A 14,185-nucleotide genomic window follows, 5' to 3' on the forward strand; every position below is an offset into this window, starting at 1 on the left:
TCCAGAAAATTATTAGAATTAATATTGTTTTCCAAGTTTAAGTGTGAGGCACTTTATGTTTGTTTGTTGACTACCGAAAGAACACCGACATTAAACATTGAATGGGGTCAAATTAATCCTAAAGCGGGGAGGGTGTATATTGATTCAGGTCAAAATGACCCTAAGGCAACACAAGGGTTAAGAAGGGGGTACTGTAACACCCTGTTCTGTTTCTCCTGTGTTCCGTGTCTCCTCTGTGTCTTCTCTCTCTTAATTGTTTAATTCCCTGCACCTGCCCTCAGCCCTGTTACTGTCTGATGTCGTACACCTGTTTCCCCCCCTATATATTGTTAGTCATTCCCTTGTCTACGGTCGGATTGTCGTCTATGGTTCCGTGTCCTTTTCCTATTGTCCTGTCCGTGTTCCTGATCCTGCCTGCCTGCCCTGACCGACGATCCTCTGCCTGCCCCTTTTGGACCTTGTTTATTTTGCAACTGTTTTGCCTCATTAAAGAGCGCCTTTTTGTGATTCAAGTTTCGATCCTGCTTGATTCTCTGCACATGAGCTCCTGCACCTCGCTACCCGTGACGTAAACGTTGCAAAAGAATTATAACATTTGTTTAATTTGACTTGGTCAAAAACAGTTGATTAATAATACATCCAGATGTTTCAGTGTTTTTTCGTTCACCAATATTCAGTTTTTTGTTCTCTACCAACAAGAACATACGCTACTTGCGGTTTAATGTTCACCAGCCTGAAGCTCATGGTCCGTCTGCTGTTGGGTGCTGAGCAGGAAGTGAACAGAGTTTAAAGATTTTTTGCAAATAATGAAGCCATGGCAGCAGTGAAAGTGGGTGAAGTTGAAGTAAACAATTAGCTGAAACTTCCTATCAGGTAGCAGATTTGTTTGTGATAATTCTCCGAAGGTTCATAACTGCAAGCGAAAAATGTTCGTATTTGGGAATTTTTAAAAAAGTTTGGTCTGAGGGTGGTGCCAGAAAAAAGATTGTAATGGTTCCTAAATCCTCAGCGAGTCTCCTCTGTACACAGCCGGCCTTGTTATGTTTAACTGACTGTGAATAACATTATCAGATTAACATGGTCCCCAGAGGATTCATCTATAAGTCATGATTAGGTGACGAATACAAAATGCTTATTAAACATAAAAAGCCTTGAGTGAGAGACATACATTTGCCAGTTTTTTTTTCACTTAGTTTTTTTTTTATTCAAACAAAACAAATACAAAAATGTCAAAATAAACCTAAAAAAAACAACTAATTAAAACAGGACACAACTAGAATGGGCACTCGGTAGAGCGCATACCTTCGCATATCACAAGATTGGGCATTGAATTATGAACATTTTGGCATTAGTTGCATGCCAATTGGACAAAAATGTATCGTGCTATGGTTAAAAAAAAAGATGTTGACCTTTCCATGACCTTGACCTTGACCTTTGACCCGATTGATCCCAAAATCTAATCAAATGGTCCCCGGATAATAACCAATCATCCCACCAAATTGCATGCGATTCGGTTCAATACTTTTTGAGTTCTGCGAATAACACGCATACAAATAAATAAATAAATACACGGCGATCAAAACATAACCTTCCGCATTTTCAATGTGAAGGTAATTACATATTTAATACACATACACATATACATCCATATACACATATATACATACATACATATACATACATATGTATATACACACATGTATACATACATACATCCCCATACACACACACACATACATACATACACACACACACACACACACACACATATACACCCAAAGACAAAAAAAAGAAAGAAAAACAAAACACACAACAAAAACGGCACCCCTTAATTTTGTTTTACTTGTAAATGTGTACACACCACCCTGCAGATATATTTGCATTTCCCTAAAAAACCAAATCCGGCCCCTGAGTATTTGACCCCTCCTCTTATTGTAAAAAAAGCCATCAGACTTTTCCATAATTGATCAGTTTGGCTGAACTGTTCTTTACTCTGGCAATCATATTTTCCAAAGCAGCCGCCTCCGTCATGAGTTAGAGCCAGTCAGTGAGCGTAGCCGTATGTGGGCTCTTCCAGTTTCGCAGGATAAGCCTTATTAAGGTATAAAATAAAGAAATAAAAACTGCTTCTGTTGACCCATTTTCAGATGGATTTCAATGAACATTTTGGTGTTGCAATACAATTACATGTTTCAAGTAGTTAAATACACTTGTACATAATGTAATAATGTGTAAAAACATAGATCACAACTTTGATTAGTTGATGGAGACATTGGCACACACAGGAGATCCACAATGTGACATATTTCCCATTCAGCAAAACAATACAGGCATTTTACATAATTCTGCAGTCACTCTATCGCTGGTCCTTCATCCTCTTGTCCTTCCTCCAGGCTCGGTACAGTTTGATACTGAGACTGGGGAGGTCGTACAGCTCCTCCACGTGGAAGCGCTCCCGAAAGCGGTCAACGAAACAGTTCTCTCGGTCCAGGCGAAAGCGCATGGCCCACAGGATCTGTGTGTTTTCCTGGCACAGGTGATCAAAGGTGTCCATCAGCTCCTCCAGGTAAGGATGGGCGTACACCACGTCAGCTGCCAGGATGTAGTCGAAACAATGTGTGGCGCGTGGGAAACGCTGCTCCACCTCCGGACCCCAGATGAGCTCGGTGACCTTGAAACAGAGGTGATTGAGGAAAACACCAACACAATGCATCAACCATTGCTAACGGTTGGATTTCTAAAGATCAAGCCAACAGGATGAAATGAGAATTTATTTTTAAACTACCAGAGGGATGTACTTGCATCGGTCCTTGGTGTTGCGCATGACATTGTACTTGAGGTTCCCCAACACTTCGGGTAGGTCAGTGGAGGTCACCTTAGCACCTGGAACGAGACAGTGCAGCTGGGCGTTAACGGGAATGAGATGCAAACAGCAACAGAGAGGGGGGAACTGTAAGGACCAAGTCAAAGAGACGTGTTCGAGCTAACCACCAGACGTGCTTTGTTTCCGTACCTAACAGGCTGGACACCACGGAGACCAGCCCGGTTCCAGCACCGAGCTCAATCACATTTTGGTCCGTGAGGTTGTGTTTGTCTCGGTTGGTCTCTAAGAAATGACACAACACCGTCGCCTGTCGGGGAACACAGGTTGAGAGAGTGCAGCTCTGGTTATTTGTGATAATGTATCAACGGGGGCGTACCGAGGGCCAGAGCACAGCTCCGTAGAGGTCTGTGGACTCTTTGATACGGATCTCCATGTCAGAAAAGACGTATCCCTCCCAGGCTTCCGTACCGATCAAGGAGGGGTGGAAACACCGAGCCATTATGGCTTTAGCTAGCTCTGCATCCACAGCGGCTAGGGGAAGAAACCAGGTTGATACTGTGGTGAGTGAGGAGGACAGTGCAGAGAAAAGATGGGACCTTTTTCCCAGCAGGCATTCTGACATCACAGCACGAGATGCACAGGTGTAATTAATCACACTGACTCACTGCTACGCTTAAATAATAGGCCTATGGAGCTATAATTAATGCTATTTGTTAACTTTTTGCTGTGAAAATGGTCATTAGGATACACAGTTTTAACCGATACAATGCTACTGAGGCAAAATAACCAAAATGCCTCATACCAGAGTTCAGTAGCTCAATACTAAACAATACTTTTGTTAAAGCTAATAATGGTTGTTTTTGATGAAAGACACTTAATGGCTAAATTTGCATCGGAATTTGATTGGGAACAACAATAGTTCCTTTAAATGTTTGGCAGTGTAGATTAACAAGCACATTATAGCCAGAAAGACATGTTGATTTGTTTTAATGTCATTTCTCAAGATGAGCGTGCAGAAATCTCACCGATTAGACGGATCTCTTAAAACTCGGTATAAAGAATAATTTAGGTGAAATAGTCTCAACATGAGTTGGAAAGAAACCCGTCAACAACAAGCTGTGAAGACTGTGCAGGATTGGGAGGTGTTTCTTTATTTTTGGCACTGAATGTGCCAAACCCTAAATCAAGCAGCTGAGTAACCATGTTATTCTCTGCTCTAAAAATGAATCACATTTAGGCTCATAATGCCCCTCTGATCCTGCTGTGTGTCCGTTACATGTCGGTGTGTCGGACTCCAGCTAAGCCTCAGTGCCGACGGACACTCGAGAGCATCTGATACACAACTTCAGTTACACTGGATGGGTAAAAGGTCAGGGGAGCCCACAGCAGCTATGCAACAGTTGGTGAGTGCATTTATAGCTGTTGTGCAGGCACGTGCACAGACATTTCGGGGGGCAGGTGCTCAAACCAAAAAAAAGGGCACCCAATGCCAAAAAAAAATTCTGACAGAGTTGAAGCATAAGCAGCATTACAGTGATGATGCTGTCCTCAACCTGCGTTTCCTCTGGGCAGCATCAGACCACTAGCTTACATTTTCTTTATGAATAAAGATGAATTATTATATAGCAACAACAGTACAAGCGTTCTGATTGGCTAATGGGTCTTCATGCCAGCCACGTATTGCCCTCCTCGCTGGTCTGATACAGATCCGTATTGCCCTATTACGTCATTTTCTAAATGAGCGATATTGATAGACATCAACAGCCAAGAGCAGTGGTCCTCAAACTAAGGCCCGCAGGCCGGATACGGCCCGCCTCCACATTTGGCCCGGCCCTCTGAACAATACCAGAGAGGCCTTATGATATTTTTTTTCAGTCTGGCCATGCAAATCCTAGACTAGCCCGTTAAATAGAACGGAATAAGAACTCTCTCTCTCTCTCTCTCTCTCTCTCTCTCTCTCTCTCTCTTCTCTCTCTTCTCTCTCTCTATTCTCTAAACATAACTAACCTCAGTAAACAGCTGGACGAGGCTTTGAAATCACGGATTTCGTGAGTTTTTTTTAATTTATTTTTTTAGGAAACGTCGGACCAGTTGTGACGTCATGTTTTCAGCAGCGCTAATGTTGTGGTTGATTTATCACAAAACAACGTCAGGGGACAAACACCGTCATTACCTGTTTGTCTGGTGCTGCGGGTCAGAGGAGAAGGAGGTGCATCCGTTTCGTGGTGCGAGGAGCACTGCGCGGAGGAGGAAGTGGAGGAGGAGGAGGGAGGAGCGCGGCGGGAGGGGGGGGGCTCGTGAGCGCGGCGGAGCGGGTCGGGGCGAAATTCTCACAATAACTCAAATAAATGCCCCGTCGGATATTAAAACACATTTGGGGGGAGTTTATGACAGAGAGAGTAACTTTTATTCTTAAATACGGATGAATGAAAAAAATATGTCTCCAGGAAAAAGGGCACTTTTCTCATCCAGTGCAAAGGGGCTGGTGCTTGAGCACCACTAGGGCTCTATCTGTGCACGTGCCTGCTGTTGTGTATATACATGTGTAATCTATTTCATGAACGAGCTGAGATGCAGTTGTTTGCATGTGATACATATTTCAACATCTTATGAGCACCGACATTACATTCATACTCAGCTGATTTATGGGATTTAACATTTACTGCATACTTCCTGTGACCTTATTCCATAAATGTAAAAAAGTGTATCATACTTCCAGCAACAATTAACGCCAATGATATGAGAAAGAACAATCTTTTGTTTTTAGTTGTGTATGACATATGCTCCTCACTTTCTTCTTTGGCCTTGGACTGTTGCGTGTCCATGTTTGAAGGAGTCGAAGCAGGAAACAAAGTATAGAGCAGCAAACTGATTCGTTGGTCCCTTTGGAGTCGAGTCAACCTGGATCCAGACCTCGAGGCTGCTGGCCGTTGCCCTCCAGGGTTTTAATAGTTACACACAAATAAAGTGTTTCCTGACTTCTTATGCAACCACTTCAACTCCACCCAACATGTGCAGCTCTCTCCAGGCTGCCAACAGCCCTGTCTATTGCAGTATGACTGACGGACAGTGACAGCTGCTCTGTACGACAGTTGAACTGGAGCTGGGTGTGAATAGGAGGGGTAATGTTAAAATACTGGGCCAAAATATGAAAAACAATATTTATCAACCAGTTAAAATAGAACTATGTGCAAGTAATAGACATACTTGAACTTTTCCCACATGTGCAAAATCCTGGATGTTTGTGTGTTTCCAGGCAGAAGGAGGCGGGCGAGTGTATGCAGGAGCAGTTAGAATGCGACGGAAATACTGCCTCGAAGAAACTCGTGGCGTGAAGACTGGCCCGTGTAAAACGTGAATGAAACTTGCAGAAAAACTTTGCGGTCAAAGATTTAATGCAAAAATATTCTCATACGTCATAAATCTCTAAACATATGAAGAAGTATTTTCAGTCATGTCAGTTGAAAACAAATATATTGTATAATAGAGAAAAAAGCTCCATTCATTACATGATTCTTTCCCCATTTCCTTTGTAAATATCAAACATAATATCACAGACATGATTTGGGAGTGTGTGATATGTTTTACAACACAACTGTTTCTGTTTGGCATCCAGTCACAACTTCTTCCCCCTTCCTCTTCCTCTCTTGCTTCCGCTCCCTCGCGTGCTTTTCGCTCCACGGCCTCGTTGGCTGCTGTCGAAGACGGGTCGGGCTGTAACCATAGCAACTTCCCCGCCATCGTCGCTATCTCCACTAGAGCTGGTGCAGCTCCTCTTTGCCCGCTGAGGTACAGTCTTAGTAGACCGGGGGGAAGCCTTCGCTGAGACAGACTCCTGGCTGGTGCTGCTCACTTCCTTCAGACGTGGAAGAGGAGATTCAACAATGACCTCCGACCCCAGAAACCCTCCTCCTGCCACAGACCTCTCCTCTTCTCTCTCTCCTCCTCCTCCTCTTCCTCCTCCTCCTCCTTTCTTCGGACTCTTGCTTGCTGCCTTTCCTTTCTTAGTTTTGGCTGGGGAGGGCCTTTCCTCGTCACCGTCCTCCTCTTCCTCATCTCCTCCTTTTCTCTCCTTCCTCTTCAAGCAGGTGACGGCTCTGAGCAGTCGCTGGCTGTGGATCGCCTGCTTCTCCTGTTGCTCCAAGCGGAAGAACGAGTCGATCCGAAACTGAGTCTAAACCAACAGTGAGAGATGAAGTGTGAATGATGTACGATTACAGAGTTTTACGCCCTCCGCTTGTGGCTTTTTCAAATTGACACAATCGAACTGCAGACATACAAGAGTGTGTGACTCAGCACAAGGGAAAGGGGGGCGGCTTTTAGGTGTGCCCACTGGACTGAATCTATACTTCCATTTGTCTGTTTATGTTCCTTCTTAAAGCAAACATGTGGATATATATTAATATAGTAGCATTAGCTGGCATTCCACTGCAGAAGTATCCCTCGTGGAACAAGCACACCTGTTTACCTGCTGGGAGTTGAGCTGCTTGATCACGGGCTGAAGCGTCTCCTCTGTCCTCCGACTGCTCCAGCCGAAACGACTCATGCAGAATGTAAACGACTGGTTCACGAAACGTAACATTATCATGAATATGCACACAAACACACACAAATACACACGGAAAGGATATTCTTGGATCTTGTCGAGTTGTGGACGCCCCCAGCTGAAGACATTGTCTGACTGGTCCACGGCAGGTTGCAGGTAAGCCTGAGCCACCGCAGGGTTCGGGAACCCAGGATACAGTTTTAGGTCCCTCAATTTCTTCTTGACCTTCGTATCCCGAGGGTCGGCCACTAGGCGCTTCTTCTCCTGAACCTCTGACCACCATTCCCTAGAGGAGAGACAGGATAACCAGGCAAATCAACCGAAATATTACCATTATGTATCCAATTCAGTTTATACACAGAGGCAAATATTAACACTTATATAAACATGTAATGGATTAATGAATGGGCTTTAACAATACTTTTATTTTTCCTACAGACACTGTAGAGAATGGAGGAATTAAGCGTGAAAGATTCACATTTGTGATAAGAGGAGAAAACAAGAAGGTAGTGATGACTGTTGGCTGCCAGATGACTGCGTAGTCAGTCAAGTCAAATAAACCTCATGTTCGTGGTCCCGCAAACATATATGATAAAGAATCTTTTTTTAACACCTACTTTGAAAATCCACTAACTTGTTATTAACCTGGACTGGTTAACTCAAACACGCACCTGAACTGTGTGAGCGGCTCCAGGCCCGACCCTGGGAACTCATTCAGTATCTCCATGCCAGTCACATATCCGACCCCCGGCACGCCCTCTGTGTAGTCACTTCCCAGCAGGTAAGCCAGGTTGATCAGTTTAGTCCGGTCCAGACCTGAGACAGAGACAGAGGTTGGATTGGAGACAGGGATGAGAGGATGAGAAGTGGTGATGATGAGAAGTCGAATGCTGTGCTCTCTACTCAGTTTGCTGGCAGCACATCACAACACGAGCAACCGGTGCTCAGCGGATTAGCAGCGGATCATTTGTTACAACACCTTGCTCAGCCGTCGCCGCAGGACACACAACTGAAGAGCACCATCTGCTGTTGCACTTCCATAAAAGCAAGAGTGAATAAACCAGTCATATACAGTATATATCCAATTCAGTTTATACACAGAGGCAAATATTAACACTTATATAAACATGTAATGGATTAATGAATGGCTTTAACAATACTTTTATTTTCCTACAGACACTGTAGAGAATGGAGGAATTAAGCGTGAAAGATTCACATTTGTGATAAGAGGAGAAAACAAGAAGGTAGTGATGACTGTTGGCTGCCAGATGACTGCGTAGTCAGTCAAGTCAAATAAACCTCATGTATCGTGGTCCCGCAAACATATATGATAAAGAATCTTTTTTTAACACCTACTTTGAAAATCCACTAACTTGTTATTAACCTGGACCGGTTAACTCAAACACGCACCTGAACTGTGTGAGCGGCTCCAGGCCCGACCCTGGGAACTCATTCAGTATCTCCATGCCAGTCACATATCCGACCCCGGCCGCCCTCTGTGTAGTCACTTCCAGCAGGTAAGCCAGGTTGATCAGTTTAGTCCGTCCAGACCTGAGACAGAGACAGAGGTTGGATTGGAGACAGGGATGAGAGGATGAGAAGTGGTGATGATGAGAAGTCGAATGCTGTGCTCTCTACTCAGTTTGCTGGCAGCACATCACAACACGAGCAACCGGTGCTCAGCGGATTAGCAGCGGATCATTTGTTACAACACCTTGCTCAGCCGTCGCCGCAGGACACACAACTGAAGAGCACCATCTGCTGTTGCACTTCCATAAAAGCAAGAGTGAATAAACCAGTCATATACAGTATATATATATATATATATATATATTAGTGCTGTGAAAAATAACGCGTTAACTCAGTTAATTAAATTCCAGGTTTAACTAGTTATTTATTTTTAACGCATTTAACGCATGCGCAGAATGAGCTTCCAATCCGTCTGTTGTTGGTCGTCTCTCCAGCAGCATGTCATTCTGTCTCTAGTGTCGCGTTAACACGACTCCGATCTCCGTCTCGCCCGCAGAGCTCGGATGCCGGCGTGTGCTCGCACATCGACGAAAAAAAGTCACTTGCACCCCCCCCCCCCCCAAGACAAGAGGAAATGAATTGTGAAACATGTCTTCATCCTTGATCGGGACATGAGACGGGAGAGCACTGACCCAGTTGGTTCTGCATGTCACTGAACTGGTAGTGTTCAACATGTTTGTTCTGGCTGAAGAAGTTCCGGTAGACGTGTCTCCCTCCAAACAGCCACACGTCAGAGTCGTCCGTGATGGTCCCGTGAGTGTGGTCTGCGCGGTCGAGTGCTGCACACTGAGCCTCGGCCTCCGTCGGCGCCACCAGGAACGGCACACCGAACAGCCGCAGCAGCTCCTGGGGCCACAAAAGGGAAGTAGTCATGACGACCGCTCCGGCTCGTCATTGAACAATTACTTTCGCTCTAAGTAGCATTATTAACACATCCACGGGGATTAATAAAAACACTTCATGTGTGTTGCATTACGTGGCGGATTTCATGAAGAACACAATGCTTGTTCTACATGTAGCTGGTAAAGACGGAGCGGGTTCAATGTCCCGGGTCTTCTGTTCACCTGGCTCTCCAGGTGCATCTGCCCAGTGACGGTGTTGGCCATCCTCTCCTGCTGCTGCTTCAGCCCCCGCAGGCTGCTCTGCTCCGCCTGCAGAGAGCTCTCCAGAGCCTCCAGCTCATCCTGCAGCACACATCAAAGCAGAATGGGGGCGACAATCTTCATCTAAATAATAAATAAATAAAAATAAATAAAAGTAGTTATTAGCATTGAAGTTAAAATCGAGTGCGTCTCAACCATCCTGACAGGAATGCTTACCATGTCAAAGTGTTCCCATTCATTTACCGCCGGCGTTGAGCTGGATTCGGTCTCTGTTCCCTCCTTTGAGTCTTTCTCCTCAGTCTGTCTCTTTTTGTCATCGTCCTCCTCGTCGTCGACATCGTCATCCTCCTGCTCCTCCTCCTCCTCATCCTCCTTCTCTACAGAATCAGCGGCCGGACTACCAGAAGCCTTTTTCAAACCATCTTCCTGCTTGTTCTCCTCTTTATGGACCTCACTGGGAGATCCTTTCATCCCATCCATTGGAAGTGAATCCTCTGCACCCTCCTCGAGAAATTCTTCGTCCGACACCTCGATGAAGCTCTCTGGGAAAACACAAAAAAAGTCTATTGTGTTACTGTTTAAGAAGTTAGGAATTAGTGTGATCTTTCCTATTTCCTATTACTGTACCTCCTGACTCGCTCTTCTCACCGCCCTCGGACTTCACATCGTCTCCGCTCCTCTCCTCCAGAGCGTCGGTCACCTCGTCGCTCCTCTGCTTCAATGGCCCAGGATGCATTTCGGTCTCCGCACATGGCTGAGCACGGAGATTGGTGGATAATGTGTTTCGATTGAAAGCAGCCACAGCGTTTGTCTTTGTGATCAGCTCTTTGTGTTTCTCCGTCTGTCCTCTATTTCCCAGCCCTATGTCCTCCGCCAAATCTCTTTGTTTTGTCTCCGTTTCTGACTTCATTTGAGTTTTTTGCGGCGCTGCAAAGCAAAGTGCTTCATCTCTCCGACCCACCGTGCACTCCGTCTCATCTTCGGAACTACTAGTGAACAAACCATCTTCCGCCTGTAAACGTTGGACTGCAGGGTTCTCCTTAAAATCAGATTTTTCATGAGGCAGAGAGTTCACAACATCAGGTTCTCCCTCTTCCTCTGAGCAGCTGATGACCACTTGTGGCACAGCGTGGGTTGTTTTGGCCTTCATTTTAGTGCTTGGGCTGTCTTCCTCCTCAGCGAGAGCTTGTTGGATGGCCAGCAGGGTACGCGGGGACACGCTACCATCTTTCTTGTCCTGCTCCAGCGTCTCCTCCTCCGAGCTGTCGTTCATTGCAGCCCGGATCGCTTTAAGAGTCCGAGGGGAGGGTGGTGATGCGTCCCCCCGTGTCGGTTTCGACACCAAGGGCCTGGAGGGTTCTGAGGAGGGACCCGCCACTTGTGCCTTTCCCTCACAGGCAGGACGCCACAGGGGCTCGGGTCTGTCTTGTCTGCTGCCGCCTGCCAGGGAGCTCCCGGACCAGGCGGCAACTGCCGGACGGCTCTCAGGGGCAGCTTCACTCTTTTTGGAGCCTGCGTAGGGAAAGCAGAGTGGCGTTTCAAATATGAAAACAAAAACAAGGTTGTACTTCTAGATTTAAATCATACAGTCTTTTTACATTTTAAATAAAGCAAACCCTGTTGTTAATAGCCTATTCCTCAAATCATTGGTTCCAGACAACAATACTTTTAAATATCGCCCCAAATCTGTGTCGAAATACAGTTTAGATGAGTAATCTTTCACACTGAATTAATCTGCTTTACTATATATTAATGGAAACTGTAATAAAGCAGTTATGAGCAGTAACTATTTTGGAAACTCTTTTTTTATTATTACGCCTTCTAGAAACAGGAAGACTTTTCTGGAAAACAAACTGCATCCTGTCTGAGTAAACGAAGCATCATAGCCTCCCTCACCTTTATTAATAAGGATATAGTGGGAATAGTCCTCTGAAACCAGCCGGCGTGACTCTACACTGTGACTCTGCTCGTCCCCGTCCTGTTGGCAGAGCTGTAGAGCACTGCCGGCGCTCCGCTGACTCATCTCTTTCTCCACACCCTTCAGATGTTGGTTCAGCTGGTTCCTCTGCAGCAGGCCGGCCAACTGGTACTGGGAAAAGTCTCCTGAACGCTGAGAGGAAGAGGAGTCCGTGTTGAAGAGCAGAAGATGGGTAAGTGCATGTGTGTGTGTGTGTGTGTGTGTGTGTGTGTGTGTGTGAATAAACAGTACCTGTGGGGGTTTGTGGTACATGGTCCTGCGTCTTTTGGAAAACTCTTTCATCTCTTTGAGTATTTCGTGTTTCATTTCAGGAGGCAGGCTGGCAAACTCCTCTGAGTTGATGTCCACTGAGTTGGGGTCTCCATACAATTCACCCTGAGAAACGGTGAGCAGCCAGCCAACATAAGAACATGGGAATTATGCGAGGACTTTTTGTGAATGACTTCAAATACTTTCAAAAGATACTGACACATTCTAGAATACCATGAAACAATAAAGACACTATGATGGCCAAACAGAGCTCCACTCAGCAAAAACACTTTATTAGAATAAAGCCAGGATGAGACCAGGACTCCACAACAACCAAGCAATATTTAAACATTACTAAAAAAAACTAACTAACATCAATATTCACTTGCACAAACTATTAGAAGCTCTATAATTTGGTGGTGGTGCTATTCAATGTTCACATGATAACTTTACCTGATACATGTGATTACCGTCATCCGTCTCCTCCAACTCTCTCTCTTCCTCCTCCTCCTCTGAACTGAATGAATAAAAACACATTTCAATGATTACAGTACCATTATTATAGGTGGAATAGATGTATAAAACTAAACAAATGCTCATACTTCATGCACAGTGACAGTTTACTTGTCGTTGATTAACTCAACCCTCCCATCTAACATATGCAAAGACGAGAAGCTTTCCAGCCCGTTTAAAGCTGTGGATGGATGCAGCGCTTTGGAGTGAATGGTAGATATTCTGACTGAATTGGAACAACGACTAGTGAGGAGTGACCGTCCCAGACCTGCTTCTGGCCTTCTCCTCTGCAGCTGGCAGGGCTGGTAGAACATATATGTCATCAACCTCATCTCTCCTCACAGTGGAGAGGCTGGGGAGAGGATCCTTACTGTGGCAGGGAAAATAAATAAGAAATACTTAAATTACTCTATGTAGAGAATATACAGTTCATTGTGTAGGGAGAGAGACAGATGTTATATATTTCTTGGCCATTCCTCCACCTGCCCCCATCGCTCACCTGTGGTCCCCAAGTGCAGCTTTTATAGCCTGTCTCTTCAGGAATGTCTTCAGGAGTTTCTCGTTGGTCTGTTTGGACTCCCGGCTCAAGTCCTCCTTCCTCTGCCTCCTCACAGCCTGCAGGAGAGCCACAGTTGCACATGGTCAAAGAACAGAATGCATGGGATTCATTTGCATTTTGGAAGAAATATCTAATACGTCCAGTTATAATCGCACGACACAACGAATTGATAATGAAATTCGTTGCCAACTATTTTAATAATCGATTTTTATCGATTCATTGTTGCATCCCTAATACACACAGAGGTATATATATATAAATAAAAACACAAATATGCAAAATAGGCAGAAAGGTGACAAGTTTCCAGGTATAATAATGTATAGACACGGGCATTTTTTTCAGGAAGTGCTGGACCTACCAGGGTCTGTTTCTTCAGCAGCGGCGCGTCCCCGTCAAACACGAAGATCGGCCTGATGCGGAAGAAGAGCAGCTTACAGACGCGGTGGAAGAGGGTGAGCAGGTGCGCGTTCTGGACGCTGTTGCCTTCACGGTCCCTCACCCCCTTGACGGCCTGGTTAAGCCATATGCTGATGTCTGGAGGGGCATGGTTAAGGTGAACAAAGACAGGCGTAGAGAAAGTCAGACTATTAGATCACAAGCAAGTCAGGGAGGATACCAACGGCCAGGATCTTCCCCTCCAGAGTCTCGGGGTTGACGGGTTTCCCTGTACTCTCCAGCAGCCTCCAGAGTCCATGCACTCCCATGTTAGATGCCAAAACGCACGCGAAACAATGTGAATATCAAAAACGGAAACCCGACAAATGTACCTGTGCAGAACTAATTTAAGCACTTTATTGAGTCAACTCAGACATTACTGAGGATGAATGATGACAAAACTGTCGCGGCACTTGTTTTGTTGTTACGCTATATTTTGTCCGTCGAG

The 14,185-nt window shown here is 45.2% G+C and overlaps 2 protein-coding genes across 3 annotated transcripts; both read right to left on the bottom strand.

Annotated features, from left to right (window-relative positions):
- Positions 1–1,736: 1,736 nt before the first annotated feature.
- On the bottom strand, positions 1,737–6,120 carry mettl21e (methyltransferase like 21e). The gene is made up of 5 exons (XM_056412244.1): positions 5,616–6,120; positions 3,201–3,355; positions 3,014–3,131; positions 2,786–2,883; positions 1,737–2,671 (listed from the first exon to the last, which is right to left on the bottom strand). Exons 1-5 carry the CDS (start codon positions 5,647–5,649, stop codon positions 2,357–2,359), a joined length of 720 nt encoding a protein of 239 aa, XP_056268219.1. The 5' UTR covers positions 5,650–6,120; the 3' UTR covers positions 1,737–2,356.
- An 81-nt stretch (positions 6,121–6,201) lies between these two features.
- ercc5 (excision repair cross-complementation group 5) lies at positions 6,202–14,158 on the bottom strand. Of its 2 annotated transcripts, XM_056412236.1 has the most exons (15): positions 13,919–14,158; positions 13,661–13,836; positions 13,243–13,358; positions 13,012–13,113; positions 12,684–12,747; positions 12,213–12,356; positions 11,900–12,113; positions 10,631–11,515; positions 10,220–10,545; positions 9,965–10,084; positions 9,533–9,746; positions 8,042–8,186; positions 7,454–7,656; positions 7,293–7,375; positions 6,202–6,998 (listed from the first exon to the last, which is right to left on the bottom strand). In XM_056412236.1, the coding sequence occupies exons 1-15, from the start codon at positions 14,004–14,006 to the stop codon at positions 6,441–6,443; spliced, it is 3,438 nt and encodes a 1,145-aa protein (XP_056268211.1). In that variant the 5' UTR covers positions 14,007–14,158; the 3' UTR covers positions 6,202–6,440. The 2 variants fall into 2 exon arrangements, with proteins under 2 accessions (XP_056268211.1, XP_056268210.1); XM_056412235.1 differs by having other exon boundaries at positions 7,293–7,656; positions 13,919–14,157.
- Between the last annotated feature and the right edge of the window lie 27 nt (positions 14,159–14,185).

The sequence above is a fragment of the Pseudoliparis swirei genome, chromosome 4 (assembly GCF_029220125.1).
Source record: "Pseudoliparis swirei isolate HS2019 ecotype Mariana Trench chromosome 4, NWPU_hadal_v1, whole genome shotgun sequence".
NCBI lineage: Eukaryota > Metazoa > Chordata > Actinopteri > Perciformes > Liparidae > Pseudoliparis > Pseudoliparis swirei.